Genomic DNA, 16,379 nt, shown 5'->3' on the forward strand with positions numbered 1-16,379 from the left:
CTCTCTCTCTCTCTCTCTCTCTCTCACACACACACACACACACACACACACACACACACCCTCCTCTCTACTCCTTGAATACTTAGTTCCACCCTGAACTGCTGCAGGAGGAGCCTTAGACCTCAGCCCATCAGCACGAATCGGAAGTGTGGGACCTATGGTTAGCTCAACCCTGTTCCCCAAACCTCCCCCCTCTTGACCCAAAGTCCACTTACTTTTTGAGTTGGTCCTGCGGTCCACCATCCTCACTGGAGTACGGGAGGATGCAGCCATATCTAGAGGAGGCCGTGAGGGCGTCACATCTACCGTACCTGCTTATGATGCCTAGTGTTACTGGCCAACTCCCTGATGGGAAGGGACCTCAGGGAGGCAGGGACTCTCTGCTCTTGCCACAGAGAAGTGCCTGGCAACACGACTGCACATGTTTTATACACTCGGACACCTCGGCAGACCCGAGGCCTCTCAGTCATTACCACAGGGCCTGTGTATATCCAGGTCAAGGTTCCCCTCCTTTCTAAGTGGGGAACTGTTTAGTCTGAGACTCAGGTGAAATGGCTTCTCCATGGGAGAAAGGACAGCCATATATATAAGACCCACACGGGCCTTGACAGCTCAGACTGGGGTGGCACTGCCAGGGTCCAGCTAATTCAGTCCTGACAACAGTCTATGAGAATGTTTACCATCAAACTGGGGCTCGCAGGGACACAAAGTATTCTCAAGACCCAGCCAAGAGGAAGGGTGCCCTGGGTCTGGAGCTGGTACTCACCTCTTGAACAGCAGGTCCAACACCTGCTGAGTGGTGGTGAAGGCTCTGTAGGTGCACAGGAAGACAGTGACGTAGGAGAGGTCACTGCCCTGGAAGGCAGGCACCAGGTGCTCCACCAGCTTCTCCAGAGTGCCAGCCTTCACCGTGCGCACCTTGCAGGTCTCGTAGAGGTTCAGGGCCGACTCATTTTCACACTGGGTGAACAAGGGAAGGACACAGTCAGAGGCAGGGCTGTGGTCTCAGGAAAGCTGGAGGCTGGAACTCAGATCACCTCCTACACACCCGCAGTACAATGTGGCCAAAGCTGGGAAAAGAGGGTCTCTGGCAAAGGGTCTTGGATTTTCTTTTCTTTTTTCTTTTCAAGACAGGGTTTCTTTGAGTAACAGCTTTGGCCGTCCTGGAACTCACTCTGTAGACCAGGCTGGCCTCTTACTCACAGAACTCCGCCTGCCTCTGCTGGGATTAAAGGTGTGTGCCACCACCACCTGGCAAGGTCTCAGATTTTAAAGTAAAATATGAGGCGTGGAGCGCTTCAGGGTAGTTTTTTAGGTGAGTGACAAGAGTATCTAACATACTGGGGGGGGGGGAGGTGTGTAAACTGAACAGCCCATCCTAGAGGTGGGAAAACAGGCTCACTCCAGAGTCAGGGATTGGCCTTATCAGGACCTAGAGCATTCCCTGAGGAAGCTCAGTGACCAGAGAAGAATCCTGTTGGGACAACAGCAATGACACTCAACAGCTGTGGCAGCAGGTTTTTCTTCTGGAGTGTTATGGGGCTGGGTCAGGCCGAGCTGCTGAGCTCAGGGGGCCCACGAGGTGTGTTCGGAGACAGCAAGTTTCAGAAGTGAATACACGCTCGCTAATTTTGTCAACTTGACACAGCCTAGAGTCATCTTAGAGGAGGGGACCCGATTGAGACGTCTCCCTAAGACAGTGCCATAGACAAGCCTGTAGGACACTTTTTTAATTGGTGATTAATGTGGCAGGACCCAGTCCACTGTGGGTGGGGCCATCCCTCTGTTGGTTGTCCTAGGTTCTATAAGAAAGCAGGCTGAGCAAGCCAGTAAGCAGTGCCCCTCTATAGCCTCGGCATCAGCTCCTGATGGCAGGTTCCTGCCCTGTTTGAGCTGCTGCCCTGACTTCCTTTAGTAATGGATATGGATGTAGAAACATAAGTCAAATAAACCTTTTCCTCCCAGCTTGTTTGTGGTCATGGTGGTTCTTCACAGCAATAGTAATCCTAGCTAAGACAATGTACAAAGCCTGAACTTCTATTCCCTGGGGACAGAGGGCAGTCCAACTATGTGAGGATTTATAGGACTAGGAGGAAGGTACAGGACTGACATCTGGAGACAAGTATTTAAACCAGGCAAAATATTCAAGTATGCATGGCCTTATGGGAAATGCGAAACAACGCCAATGGTGTCTCTCACTTGTAGGTAGGTAAGTCAGCAGGGCCTTTCTGCACGGGTTGGACTTTGGGTTGGGGGAGGGAAGGAGAGAGGTGGGGAGGGTCTCCTCTCGTTACTCACCCCTAGCCAGCGCTGGCCTTTGGTGGCTCCCTGGTGTAGCTGAACCTTGCGCAGGGAGATGGAGTAGATGACCCCGTTGATCAGCTCCTCCCCAATCTCCTGCGTAGAGCTCTGGAAAGACATGGGCCAGCAGCCGGACCAGGTTATCAGGGTCTGATGCAGGGGGATGACACAGACAGCAGCTCCGAGACCTCCAGTGTGAAGCTAATGGAGAGCCCAGGACTCCTCTTCCCACCAAAGACCAACACTTCAGGTACCTGCTCCTGCCTAGTCCTGGATCACACCCCTATTCTCCCTCTAAGACAGGTATTGTTATCCAGCCATTTTGCAGAAGGGTAAGGGGAGGTTGAGGCAGGAGTAACTGATCCAAGTCAAACTGTCTTGTTGCATATGGCAAAGTCCCCATCCCAAAGTCCTAACATGGTCACAGGTGCCATTGGCCCTCAGTAAAACCTAGCCCCAGAGCCCAAGGCCTGGGGTCACCTTCGCCCTCATCTCTGTCTAGTCTGAGGTTCCTGCTTGACTTGGCAGCATCAGGCAGTTCCTCCTAGCTCAGCCCTGAAGTCAGCAACACGGGTCTAGGAAGGTGCAAACGCAGGCCGCATCTGACTGCTTCCTTCCCCTTCTGCTCATTCAAGCTGCTGAGACCTCTTGGGCAACATGGGACTTCCCGGCCGGCTGTTCTTTCTCACGTGAATGGGAAAGAGCAACAATGCTGGGGTTCCACAAAAGCCCAAATCATGAGGTCTAGTTGAGAAAGGAGGGGGTCATGTGTCTGCTTCTCAGAGCCCCAAACAGAAAGTAAACATGCTTCCCGATACCCCAATATCTCTTCAACTCCTGTGGTCCAGGGAAGGGCTATAGCTGGGATGGAGGGTAAATAAACCAACCTCTCAGAGCTCAGAGAGGGGCTAGCAGGTATGAGTTACTGCCCCCACACCCCATGTGAACCATAAGGATCGCTGTGGTGCCCAGAGGACTCTGGCCAAAGTGCTTACCTACCCAGAGTCCTACTGCTGACCCTTCTGGCGGCCAGTGTGATATGGGCTACACCTGAGCTCTCGTGTCTGCCATCCATCCTCACAGGGCTCTGGGAAGCCTGAAAACAACTTTTGGATCTTCTGACCTCCTACTCCAGGCTTTGAACCAAGGGTAAAGCCATGGCCACCACACTAGGCTCACGGCTGTCTATCTTCTCTGGAAACAAGGCCAGGTCTATTTCCTGGAAGTCAGTATGCAATAAGAAGGTTCACATACCTAAGCAATCCTAATTAATTAATTAATCCACAGCCTTAAGAGACCAGCGACACTGTCATCAGCTTACCCCTGGCCTGAATCTAGAAAGTCTTTCAGAAGACATAAAGGAGACCATGGCCCTGCACCACCCACTATGCCTCCTCAGAGGTTCTTGGTAGTCAAGGCTGGGAGAGTCTACCTTTCCTAAGGAGTCTGGCCACATCTGGTGTCAGTGTCCTAAACACCCAGGTGGCCAGCAGCAGGAAGTCAGGGTCTCACACATGAAACTCCCTCTCCCACCACACAACACTGGACTTCAGCCCAAGGAACCCAGTACAGTAAGTTTTTTACTGGTGCTCAATGGACAGAAATGTACCCTGCCTGGCCAGGCAAACCCGAAGAAGCTGGATGCAAGTAGCACAGTGGCCATGCTCGAGCAGGGCTCAAAAGCAAGTCCTTTCTCAGCCCTGGGCTCCAGCTGACAGTCCAGCAGCTGGCCTGGGCCCTGTGGGAGTGTCATGTGATCCCTGCACCCTTCCCCCACCTGAGGGGGACATTCTGCCAGCTGGGTGAGGGGGGTGCTGACAGGCACCGAGAGTCTTACATGCCTTCCTCTGGGGAGTCGATACCCTGTCACACAGATGGGAACTGCTCCATTTCCTTAAAGCAACCACAGCAGAAATGAAACCAGCCCACCCTACAATGCTGAATGTGGGCACCTTTGCCAGACCCCCAGGGAAGACAGATGCCGCCGGCCTGGTTAGAAAGAAGCAGAGAAGGGCCCCTCTCCCCAGTCTAAAGATCCTCCCTAAGGCTCCTCTGAGGCTGGAAGGGCAGGGACCTTGGGCTACCTTTGTAGCACGTGGCGGGATAACTCAGGCAGACCAGGGAGAAGAGGGGTAAGCTGGCCTAGTGAACAGCTGATACAGCAAAAGTGTTTGCCTGCCTGTCCGCCTGCGGCAGGCATCCAGGAAGCCTCCAAGCTCCGAGGAAGGAATGCCACATGGTTGGCTGTGTCCTTAAGGAGGATCATCCTCCCCCAGCATGTGCAAGGCCCCCAGGGCCCTGGGACAAAGTTGGCAGCTATGTGTAATACACTTGGGTCAGTCACTTGGGGGTGACAGTATCCCTGGGGGATCCTGTGAGCAGCCCCCCACCCAATCACTGTCTCTTGAGCATAGTCCAGAGCTCCCAGAATGGGGAGAGAAAACATGGCCTGGGTGGTATCACCCGATTAATGTTCTCAGGGTAGCAGCCAGCAGAATGTGTGTGCCCAGCTAAAAGAGAGAGCGAGCTGCAGGCCAAGCTCAGAACAGTAAGCAGCAAGGGGCCCATGGGGACTCCAGGCCCGTCATCTCTCCCTGAAGAGCACTGGGTGCTGGTGGTGGGGTGTCCAGTCAGACAGTGGCTGCTTCTGTTTCAGGCCTTGGCAGACATGGTAGATTTCAGAGCACAGGATCACAGTTTCTCTCTGCGCTTACAGAGGCTCAGCCTACTTGGTGGTGCAGGGGGATTCTAAACCTTCAGGGTGATTTCTACACCTGCCCAGGGCCACCGAGTCACTAGTTCACCTCAGGGCTCTAGCAGGCCCTTGCAGGCCCCCTACAGCTCTGGTCATGCAGGACCCACAGGACCAAACCCATGTACCATATGTCAGGAAGGGTCTCAACCCCCAGTTTGGCTGAGCCATAGGCTGGGAGAGCAGCAACAGCTAACAGGTGACAGGATGGGGGGCCGCAGACAAGTAAGGGTAGCAGACAATACGTGGTGTACCACCAGAGCGGATGACGTGTGAGATCCACCTGTCAGAGGCCCACCTGGGACTACTGGACCCAAATGGCAGCTCACTCAGAGTCCTGAACCTTGAATGAAGCTTCCAGAAGAGGGAGAGAGCAGTCCGCATGCTAGTTAGCAATCTCAGGCTGTCTTCTCCCCATTTCAGAGGTAGAAACCAAGGCCCAGGGGAGGGGCCAAACAGACAGTGTACATGACTCATCAAAAATAGGCCTTGGTTGGGCTCTTAGACCATGAGCCCCAGTAGAAGAGGGATAATGAAAATATCAAGTATTAGAGTCCTCTAGATGCTAAACCCTCATAGCAGCCCTAGGTAATCCCCAAGCCCGTAGGCCACAGAGGGTGGCCTCAGCTGGGGACTGTGGGTGTCTGGTTGCTGTGGCAGGAAGGGAGCACCAAGACCTCAGGCTGTAAAGCCCTGCGTTCAGCCTGTGCAGAGCTCTCCCAGAGTCAGATTCGGTCGCCAGGAGCCCTCCCTGTCAGCCTGAATCCAGCTATTGGTCAAATTAGCATTTTAGGAAAGAAAACTAAGCTCAGATGGGGAGGGGAGATCTATCCCTTCTGCCCAGTAAACCCAGCTTTGTCTACCTGGTCCTGCTGTCCATTTGCAACTGGCTCTTATCAGAAAATGGCCACTGTTGGCCAGGTCTGGGATGACCCACACCACAGACCATGACCATGCTGTTTAGCTGACTCTGGCACCTCTTTTACCAGGTCCTTTTACACTTAGTGCATGCGACTCTTCCAGTATGCTGCCCGAAAGAAGAGGAACAGCCAGGTAGGGACAGGTAGAGGCCTAGATCCAGGCAGATCCAGGAAACAGCAGCCAGGACAAGGATTTGATCCCTGGCCTGGAGGGACACACCCAGAGCTGGCTGCTGCTTCTATCAGAAAGAAGCACAACACCAGGGCAGGGTCCAGCTTTGGTCATAGGGAGGACTGGGGACAGAAATGACTTCCTCAGGTACACAGCAAGTTTCACACCTGCACCTCTGAGCAAAGGCTTAAGTTCATGTCCTGGGGAAAAAGCCTGTGATGCCACGCTGCAAATGCCAGGCCACATGTCCCAGGAGCCCAGACATCCAGAAGGCTTGGGCTTTGTCACCTGGTCAGAAAAGCTAGCTGTGGTCACTGCCAGGCTCTGTGGACTGTACTTGTCGGGTCATCTGTCTCCATTTGGTCCATTCCAGAACTCCAAGAGTAACTAGCATTATGCCCATCTTACAGATGAAGGAAACTCTGGGACTCAGAGGAGCCAAGCTGGCCTTTGAGCACAGCTGCCTTCACCACAGAGCTCAGGCTCTGCACCTCTGGGTTTAAAAGGGCAGAACTCCTGCAGGTGCGGCGGTAGGACAACAGCTGTAGGCAAAGACTCAAGGGAGGGGAGAATGCTAACAGAACACCCATGGCCCAGCAGTTCTGTGGTCCCTGTGCCCTGCTCAGTGAGCAGCCCTCAGGCTGTCCTTTCTCCAGAGAACTGAGTTTGCTCGGGGCCTCAACCAATCTCAGTCTCTCACTCTCACTGTGCTGGGGGTGGCTTCATTGGGGTGTATGCCTGATAACACAGCACTTGTGAGGATAACAGAAGCTCAACCCCAGGGCAGGTGCAAACTGAGACCCTTCAGAGTGCAGCCTTCTGGAACCCCCTCCACAACCCACAGACCTGAAAACTGTCTGGTCACCTCACTGAGAGTCAGCCCCCATTCTTGCCCTGCTGGCAATCTGGTTCCTCCTGCTCCAGAGCTGCCCTGGGACTCCCAGGAAACGGACCAGCAGGTCTCTCTCAGCGCAGAGGATCAGTGCCAGTCTGGTCTGGGCCTCCTCATCCTCTACTGTGTCTCTGAGTAAAGCAACAGTGGGACACGGGGGTCCTGGGGGCCCGGCAGTGATGGCCAGTCCCCTCAGGTTCCTGGAGGCTGCCTTCTTAGAGTCAGGCAGGAAGTCCCTCTGAAAGATTATCTTGTGTATACACACACGCACCCCTCCCTGTGTCTCTGGGTCTCCAGTGCAAAAGGAACAAAAGAACCCTAGGGTAAGTTAAGAGTTGCACACAGTGTGATCAAGAGACCAGACCGTCCAGAAGAAGCCCCCACTTCACTGTGTCCAACCCACACAGCCTTCAGGCTTCACAGGCTAGCTGCCGCAGTGAGAAGACGGTCTGGCCTCTGCCTCTGCAGTTCACTGCTTATTGACTCTGTGCAATCGAATTAGTTGTTTCATCTGTCAAATGGGCTATTAATAGCCCTACCGCCCCAGGACAAAATGCATGTAAATTATTTAGCCCAGGCCCTTCTACCTAGCCCTAGGCCGCTATTATTCTAAATTCCTGGTCCACTGTCCTTAGGGACTCCAAAAGTAAAGTACTTTCACCTTCCTCTAAGCTTTCCCAGCTCTCACCCAACCAGGGCCCCAGCTTCTGCTGCCTTCTACTGTCCACTAGCCATTTCTGCTTTGTCCCGCTTCCAGCTCTTATAGGCAGTAGGCACCCCATCCCCAATCCCAGAGAACACGGTTTGTGCTGAAGTCCTGTCTACAACCCTTCCTGACAGCATACTTATCTAGGTCAGGGACTTCACCTCTCTGCCCTCCAGCCTCTTAGCAGATGGCGCTGGCATCTAAACTGGAGGTCTGTCAAAGTCAGGAAGAACATGGTGCTAGGGCCTGCTGCCTGTAAATGCTACAGAGCCACAAATCACTCCTGCCAGGCTGGCGCCGAAGCCTGCCTGTCGCAGGATCATAGACCTCATGACCTCCAAAAAGCACAGGCTGAGGCGGGTCAAGCTAGGTCAGTAGTGGCTTAACTCAAGAGTTGAGATGGCAGGCAGATGCCCAGATGTTTGAGGACATCTGGTAACCCCAGGGCTGGGGAAACAATGACAGAAGAGGAAAAGCAGAGACAGTTTGGTGTTTTCCAGAGAACCCAGAGACCTTAAGCAGGTCAGCTTCATTTCTGGACCTGGGACTGCCATCAGGAAATCAGCTCCAGGATGGGGATGGGAGGGAATTATTGGCAAAACAGAGAGGGACTTCCCTGCCCCCTCCCCCAGGCAAATGCTAAATGGTCATTGTGTTCAGTTTCCGCCTGCAACCTCCTCTTCTGCCAGGACCCTGGTTTTCCTGCCACAGCCAGAAGCTTCCCCTCTGATGTCTAAACAGTGACAGGACAGCATGGAGGCCTGGAGAGGGAGGGCAGAGCAGGCACCTATAGCAACAACCTGTGCAGGGGCAGAACTTTCCACCCTGCCACTCCAAGCAATTCTCAGGGGTATAGACAGCCAGAGCCAGAGAGAAGCCTGAGCCCCCTCCATGAGTGATCAGGCCAGACCCTTCCAGCACACAAAGCCTGGGGCTCTGCCAGGCATAATGAAAGCCAGATGAGCGCAGGGCTGTGGCAGGCCGCCCACCACCATGTTCCCTGGAGTCCCTCCCCAGCCGCCATGAGGATGAGACCACTGGGTGAATGAGATGCCTGGCTTGGACACCTGCCAAGCTTGGGAGGCCTTCCAGGCCTAGGGGTTCCCTAACCAAAAGTTCCCAAGTTGGGCACAGAAGTATGCTTTGTCCAGGCCTTCTCTAGGCAGAGCAGGATTTGGGACTGCCTCAGGAGTGCACTACCTCTGGGCATGATGGCAGGTGCACACTGGAGGTGGGAGGCGGAGGCCCCGCCCAGGACACACTAGAAACGAGCTCCTACCCTCACCTATTACCCCCACCTCCTGCCATACATAAAGGCAAATGGTCTCCTTTCTCTGAATCTGCCTAGACTCTTACAAAGTCAGGATGTCGGCACAGTTTTTAATCAGGCAGAAATGAATCACAGGCCTCAGTGAAGCCCTGTCCTCTCACTACCTTGACACCTGGTTCCACAAGTTGGGGATCAGTCTCTACCCCTACCCCCCCTTCTTTCAACTGCCCCCTCTGAGCAGCCTTGATGTTCGGGGATCATTAGACCTATATCTGACTCAGTGGTAGCTATCCAGAAGCCCAAGAGGTCTCACTCATCTCTGGGGAGTCTAGGACTATGTCAACCCAACCATTGGCTGATCCCACTGTATTGTGTGGCCTCCTCTTGTCCCCAGTCCCATTAACAAGGGTGTGGAATGAAGCCAGGCCCTTGTGGTTGTAGCATTCACGCACCAGGGATGTAAACAATGACAGTGCGGAGAGGCCTAAAGGTCTGCCTGAACCTGATTGCAGAGATTGGGGCTGTCACACTTGGGATGGGTAGAAGCAGGCACTGGCATGATGAACTGAAGGGGACACGGAAATCCAGCTCTTGTCGCTAACTACTGCTCAGGGTGTGCTGGAAGCTGTGATGCCCAACTTGCTGCCCCGGAGCTGGTGCAGCAGGGAGATTTCTGTGGAAGGAACCCCACCCCCCAACCCCGCTCACCCACCTCCAGGCGCGGTAGATCCGGGTCTAGCTGAGTGAAGCTGTGCAACACCACCGGACAGCTGTCCGGGACGCCCACTTCTAGACGCACAGCGTCCCACACGCTGCGGCTGCGCCGGGAGCCAGGAAACAATGACTCGCCGCCCCCTACGGGCCCGGCCGCCTCGGCCCACATGCGCTGCACCATGGACGGCTCGCAGTGGCTCGGGCGGCCGGTGGGCCGCGAGACCCAGGGCGGCGCGGGCGCAGGGCCGGCCCAGCGCAGCTCTGCGCTGCCTGCGCTCCGTGCCCGCTGCCCGGCCCGCTGATGTCAGCTGGGGGCGGGGTCCGCGGAAGGGGCGTGGCCTCCAAGGGGCGTGTCATCAGTTGCGGATACCGTGTGCACGTGCTGTCTGACTGATGTGTGGGTGGTGCCCCTGATGCTGTTTTGCTGAAGTCAGAACTGGAATTCCCAAGAATTCCAGTTACCACACCCCCTAGCTCTGTAGCCTCAGTTTCTTCAACTGGAAAGTATGGGTAATGAAAATGACTTCCTGCAAGCGTGTGACAAGAGGATGTCACGAGATCACTGATTATGTGCTCATATACCAGAGTACGGGAAAGGGTAACCCTGAATATTGGGTTGAGTGTCCAGCCCAAGTTCCACTGGAAGAGGAGACATGCATAAACTAGATGGGACCTACTGTGTAAAAGAAATGCTACCTCTGGGTGAGGCTGTATGTATACTTTTTTTTTTTTCCAGGACAGGGTCTCTCTGTGTAGCCCTGGCTGTCCTGGAGCTCACAGAGATCCACCTGCTTCTAACTCTTGAATGCTGGAACTAAAGGATGCACCATCACACTTGGTTGAGGCTGCATACTTTCAAAAAGCTTACTTTATGTGTATGATTATTTTTCATTCATGTGGGTATACTGCAGGTGTACCTGGTGTCTGAGGGGAACAAAAGGGGGCACTGTGAGCCACATGGGTGCTGGTAACTGAACCCAGGTCTTCTGGAAGAACGGGAAGTGCTCTTAACTCTGGAGCCATCTCTCCAGCCCCAAGGCTTAAATTTTTCTGAATTTTCAAACTGTCCTAAAGTATTTTTATGAGCAGGGTCCAGTGATAAAGCTGGTTTAAGAAAAAGATAAGCAGGTTTGGCTTGAGATGGAGGCTGCTCAGAAGCCTCAGGGGCCTTGCCTTGCCTCCAGGGAAGACCAGCTGTGCTGCTGTCCTGCAGGGCGGCACTAACTGCCTGACTCCTGAGGGCTTCTCCCAAGCCCCAATCCTGGGGCCAAAGACCCAGCACCAGGTCAGCTTTGTTGCCTGTGACCACTGACCTTTTTCTATTTTTTTTTTTTTTTGTTTTTTTCGAGACAGGGTTTCTCTGTGGTTTTGGAGCCTGTCCTGGCACTAGCTCTTGTAGACCAGGCTGGCCTCGAACTCACAGAGATCCGCCTGCCTCTGCCTCCCGAGTGCTGGGATTAAAGGTGTGCGCCACCATCGCCTTTTTCTAAGGACAGCTTCTCTCCGATACTTAGATCCAAGGCACTACCTTTCCAGCCTCAAAGAGGTTGCAGGGAAGGGGTAGTCCCAAGGAGGCTGGAGTTGGGAGTTAATCACACTGCAGCCTCACATGGCAGCTGGACTGGCTTCTGTCTCACTAATTGCATGTGGTGGCCACTGGCAGAGAGGTGGAGGTCCCATCCATCTACTCAGCCCTTCTGGTTGCTGTTCACCTGTTTTACCAAGTTCAAGTTCCCTTTCTGTCTTGTTCTGCACTGCTGCATCCTTCCTCTTGGAAAGCCTATTCATGGGTACCATACATGTAGATACAGAAATACAAACATGCACATGGATAGGCAGACACACAGACATAGCCACACAGACAAACATACAGATACACAGAAAACCTAGCTCCCATGGCCCAAGAGCTCAACCCCTTTCTTCCTCTGGTCCTCTTTCATGTCCTCATGTCCTCTGTGAAGAGAAGAAAGCTGGCAGACAGCACACTGTGCCCGGTGTGCCCGATGCCCTAGACCCTGCAGGGATCACATCCTTGTCATCCTCAGCACTGGCTATGACTTGCGAGATGCTTCCCAGCATGCAAAGCACTCCCCAAGGCCTGGTAAGCTTCCCTCATGATCATCCCCACGCTACCAAGGGCAGGCCCATCCTAAAAGAGGGGGTAAGGAAGGCATGTGACATGACATGAAAGAATACAACCCACACCTAAGCCTAACCATCACTTGGGGGAACAACAGGTCAGAAGGACACACTAGACAGACCGCCAGCCTACAACCTACAGAAATACAGCCTGCAGGACAGGCAGACAGGCTTTTCTTTTTCCAACAAATATGGAGTGGGTACACAAAAAAGAAGAGACACCAGCCAGTGTGTGGGTTTGTAAACAAAGCAGCTGTTAACAAAGGCTCCCCTCCTACCTGAGGTCAATGCAGTCTAAGATGCCCAGCAGGATCCTGAAATAAGGACAACAGGAAACTCTGTGTGATACCAAAATGGTTGGTGCAGTAACCCAGTGGCTGACCAGCAAGTACAGTCTAGTGTGGCTACAATGGGCAAAGCGGTGATTTCTCATTGGGCGGGGTGTAGAGATGAAAGGTACTCAGAACAGCAAGAGATTTAATTTTTATTTCTAGAATTGTCCATTTAATATTTTCAGAGCAGGCTGGCCTCGGGTAGCTGAAGAGTACTGCATATTGTTGGCACTGGACATTGCTTCTTCCCTCCCTTTCTTCCTTCCTTCCTTCCTTCCTTCCTTCCTTCCTTCCTTCCTTTCTTTCTTATTTGGTTGTAAGAGATAGGGTCTCACTGCATAGCTCTGGAACTTAAGAGATCCACCTGCCTCTGCCCACCAAGTGCTGGGATTAAAGGCACTGGCTGGACATGGACACTGTTTCTTAGCTGCCACTATGGTATGGGGTTACCATATGAGTTGTATGGCTGAATCCATGTATCTGGGATTTGTGGATGAACTGACCTTGTTAAAGCCATTTTTTCTACCCTGGGTCTATTTGAGATTTTCCATAATAAAATTTAAAAGAACAAATAGGGTTTGGCTGGAGAATCACCCTCTAAGGCTCCTGGGGCTCCCAGCAGCTACTGAAGGAAGGCCACAAGCTATAGACCTGGTGGATATACTGACCCTGTGCTAGATTTGAGCCACTTCCTATGTTCTTCATCTGCCTAGTCACTCACACAATTCTTACAATAACACAGGAAAGAGACCCTGCTTTGGGCTCAGGTGGTGGACTCCTGGGAAACTGAGTTCCAATGCCCACATGTTCATGAGAAAGGCTGGGGCAGCCCACATTAACCCTAACACTTGGGGTATTAGAGAACTCTGCTTCCCTCTGCAGTGAGTTCTGTGGAATCTCTCCCCTTTCCTCACTTTGCTCCTGGTCTTCCTGGAAATGCATCTGCTCCTCGCTGGGGGCATAACGAGCCCCTCAAACAATGCTGACCTTCCACAGTAGGATGTTCCTCACAGAGAAAAGCTTTGGAGACCAGGAGCAAGCCAAGTGTGGCTCACATGTGTATTTTGTTTGGACTGCAAAGTGTTTTTAAATTTTTGAGTCAACAGTAAAAGGTCAGGTGACTTCACATAAAAATCTAAATTCCAAGCTTCTCCCAAAGCTCTGGGTGACCCACTCACACCAGCTGCATCCCCGCGTGGGATCTCCCCGCGTGGGATATCCCAGCGTGGGATCTCCCCGTGTGGGATCAGAGGCTCAGGGAAAGCTGAGTAGCACCTGTGACCTTAACTAGGCACACACACACTCTGAGTTTGCCACAGACCCTTGGACACAATCCCTGATTGAGGAGAAAGGTGTGTCCAGGTCAAATTGTTGTCTTTTTTTCTCCTTGCCCTCACACAATCCCTGATTCCCTGATGAACGAGCCTCTCCAAGTTCCCATCTGAACAACTGTCTATGGTCCCCAGAGTCTGGGCTTCCCCCAACTAGGACAAACATGAGTCCTTACCCACCATAGTGAACACGTCACTAGTGCCTTCCAGGACCTTGGCTGCCTCCGCACTGGCTCCTAGAGCACAGGTCCACAATTGCTAAGCAGCAGACAATGTCAGGGCAACCACAGACATGGGTCAATACTTCTTCACACCTGGACTGGGCCACAGCCAGTGAGGACAGCAGCCAGGCTGGGCACCAGTAGTAATCCTTTTGTCTCTTGTTTAGGCACATGCCTGTCACCCCAGCACTGGAGAGGCCGAGGTCAGAGAATTATGGATTTGGGACCAGCCTAGGCCACAGAGCAAGATCCTGCCTCAGAACAACAGACAACTTTTCACCCCTGGCTGGCAGGTAAAGGCCTGCCTGCCCATCTGCTGTTCTGCATTTAGGGTGCTTGGAAGGGAGGGACATAGATAGGGTGTGGCCAGGCCCAGGTTGTCTGTCATTTCCCGACTAGAGTATCATCATTCCTGGCCTGCCTGGGTTCTGGGGTGGCCCTGTGTGGGTGTGTGAGCACACACCTTGGCGGGAAGTGATGCACCAGAGCCAGAGTGGGTACGGCTAGCACAGTGGGACAGGCCTGGCTATCCTGTGTCCCCTGCAGCCTCCAGTGGCCTCTCCATACATTGAGGTGGGAACTTAAGTATCTAACCTCACAGGAGATCGCACTGGGTGGAAGGATGTGACATCATTACCACACATCTCTGACCTCACATGGAAACTGGAACAAGGCCAGCTGATACTCAGTGAGTGGAGGGCTTGCTGGAAGACAGTGCAGACCTGGCCATCTCAGTGTGATCCCTGGAAAACCCACTTAGAGTCTGAAGGAGAGAGCAACTCCAGCAAGTTGTTCCCTCACCTCTACACATGCGCTGTGGCAAGTGGGCCCACATACATCGTACACACACACACACACACACACACACACACACACACACACATTAATTAATTAGAGGGACCGAAAAGATGGCTCAATTGTTAAACTCTGGCAGAGGACTTGAGTTCAGTTCTCTGCATGCACAACCAGCTGTAACTCTGGCTACAGGGGATCCAACACCTCTGATGTCAAATGGACATAACCACATGCAGATACACACATTTAAATATAATTAAAAATAATAAAAAAGTTTGTACAAACGTGTACACACACACTAAACAAATGTTAAAAAATATTCACCAAACCTGGGGTAATGGAAATGGCCCGTGTAAGGACACATGGATTCTGAATCAACCTCACTGGGTCTCATAGAGCCCCTGGAAGATGGTGGCTCTCTGTCCCACCAATTCAACTCCAAGCTGGGGACACTCAGAGGTGGCAAAGAGCAGTCTGCTTGGTACCATGAGACGTGTTATTCATGGAACAAGAACCAAGGCCACCCTGATGACGAAATGCCCACTGCAGACTAACACCTGAGGAGCCATCGACGGCACTAAAGCTGTAAGTGCCACCTGAGGGAGATGTAGGCAGAGGAGACTCAGTGGGAACACACAGGTAGAAATGGAGGGAAGACCCGAGGGATAAGCTGTTGGGGCAGTCACGGGAGTCACCGAGCATGTATGGCAGATGAAGGAACCAACAGCCCCCTGTGTCCCACAGTCCTATCAGTCCCCAAGCCTGGTAATCAGGAGGCAGTCATGTCCGCCCCATAGCAGGAAAGGGCCCATCACACCCAGAGAGGCCTTGACATCAGACACCCATTCTCTCCCCTTCCCTGGAGGGTGGGCAGCAGGCTGCCAGTTCTACCTCCTCTCACACACTCAGCCAAGTGCCAAGTGGACAATGTCCTGAGGATTTGGAACCAGATTTGAGCCACACTCCCTGTTCTGTCTTCTGAGTCACTTCTCTGAGTCTGTTTCTCTCCCAGAAAACTGGGGACACTAACATAACAATGACTACAACATACCAGCCAGTTTTCAGAGTTCCAGGAGCAGATGGTAAGACACAAAGCCCATGTAATCCAAGAAGCACCATCCAACACAAGCTGCCATGTGAGAGGTCACAGGCATGCTGCCCGCCGTGGCCGGGGAGAGGAGCTGCCAGAGCTCACACAGGTAGCATGAGCACAACACCCCAACCTCCGTGTTGACACTGGGTCCAGGAGACAGAGCTTCCCTGTGCTTCTTACCAAACTCCTTCAACCAGTTCTGACAAGGAGGGTAAGGAGCCCTGAGGTGCCATCTCCCACAAGCCCAGCCCTGGCCTTGTCTGTGACAGCCTTTCCCAGCAAACACTCACCTCAGTAGTAGGTGCCAGCAGGGGTGCCAGCCAAGGTGCTGGTGGAGTGGGAGTGCGGAGAGTGATGTGGCGGGCAACAGCCCACCGCCTGGCAGTCACCACTGAGACACAGGCAAAGAACACTGAGCCCTTCCTCCCCCTGGGCACAGTAGGCTTGGCATGGACCCGGTCTGCTTCCCGGGCCATGGTAGGATGGGAGCCCAGTGGGGGAGTGGGCTCTTTGGCAGGCTTTCCTTTCCAATAGTGTGCCTGTTGCCTGCCTGACCCAATGGAGTTGAGCACCAGGAGTGCCAAGGCCTGCTGTCACCTGCATGGCTGTCATACCTGCTGTTGTGACGGGCAGGGCCAGGAATTCCCACTTGTACCAGGCCAGAGGGCAAGCAAGGATGAGTGGCCAGGGCTCTGTTCTGGGCTGGCCCAGCAGCTCTAGCCTTAACTTACATCCCTTAGG

At 53.3% G+C, this 16,379-nt stretch overlaps 1 protein-coding gene across 4 annotated transcripts in view; it reads right to left on the minus strand.

The window, feature by feature from the left end:
* The window catches only part of Ralgds (ral guanine nucleotide dissociation stimulator), a 26,248-nt gene extending 10,120 nt beyond the window's left edge, over positions 1–16,128 (minus strand). Inside the window, exons 1-4 of one of the 4 annotated variants that reach the window (XM_026778425.1) lie at positions 15,929–16,128; positions 2,299–2,409; positions 767–960; positions 216–311 (exon numbers count right to left, since the gene is read on the minus strand). In XM_026778425.1, the coding sequence (XP_026634226.1) occupies positions 216–311; positions 767–960; positions 2,299–2,409; positions 15,929–16,114 (587 nt within the window). In that variant the 5' untranslated portion in view covers positions 16,115–16,128. Of the gene's footprint in view, positions 1–215; positions 315–766; positions 961–2,298; positions 2,410–9,725; positions 10,031–15,928 lie in introns of those variants that run through there. The other 3 variants (XM_013346021.2, XM_005346193.2, XM_005346191.2) reach the window with 3 other exon arrangements.
* Between the last annotated feature and the right edge of the window lie 251 nt (positions 16,129–16,379).

The sequence above is a fragment of the Microtus ochrogaster genome, chromosome 4 (assembly GCF_000317375.1).
Source record: "Microtus ochrogaster isolate Prairie Vole_2 chromosome 4, MicOch1.0, whole genome shotgun sequence".
Taxonomy (NCBI): Eukaryota; Metazoa; Chordata; class Mammalia; order Rodentia; family Cricetidae; genus Microtus; species Microtus ochrogaster.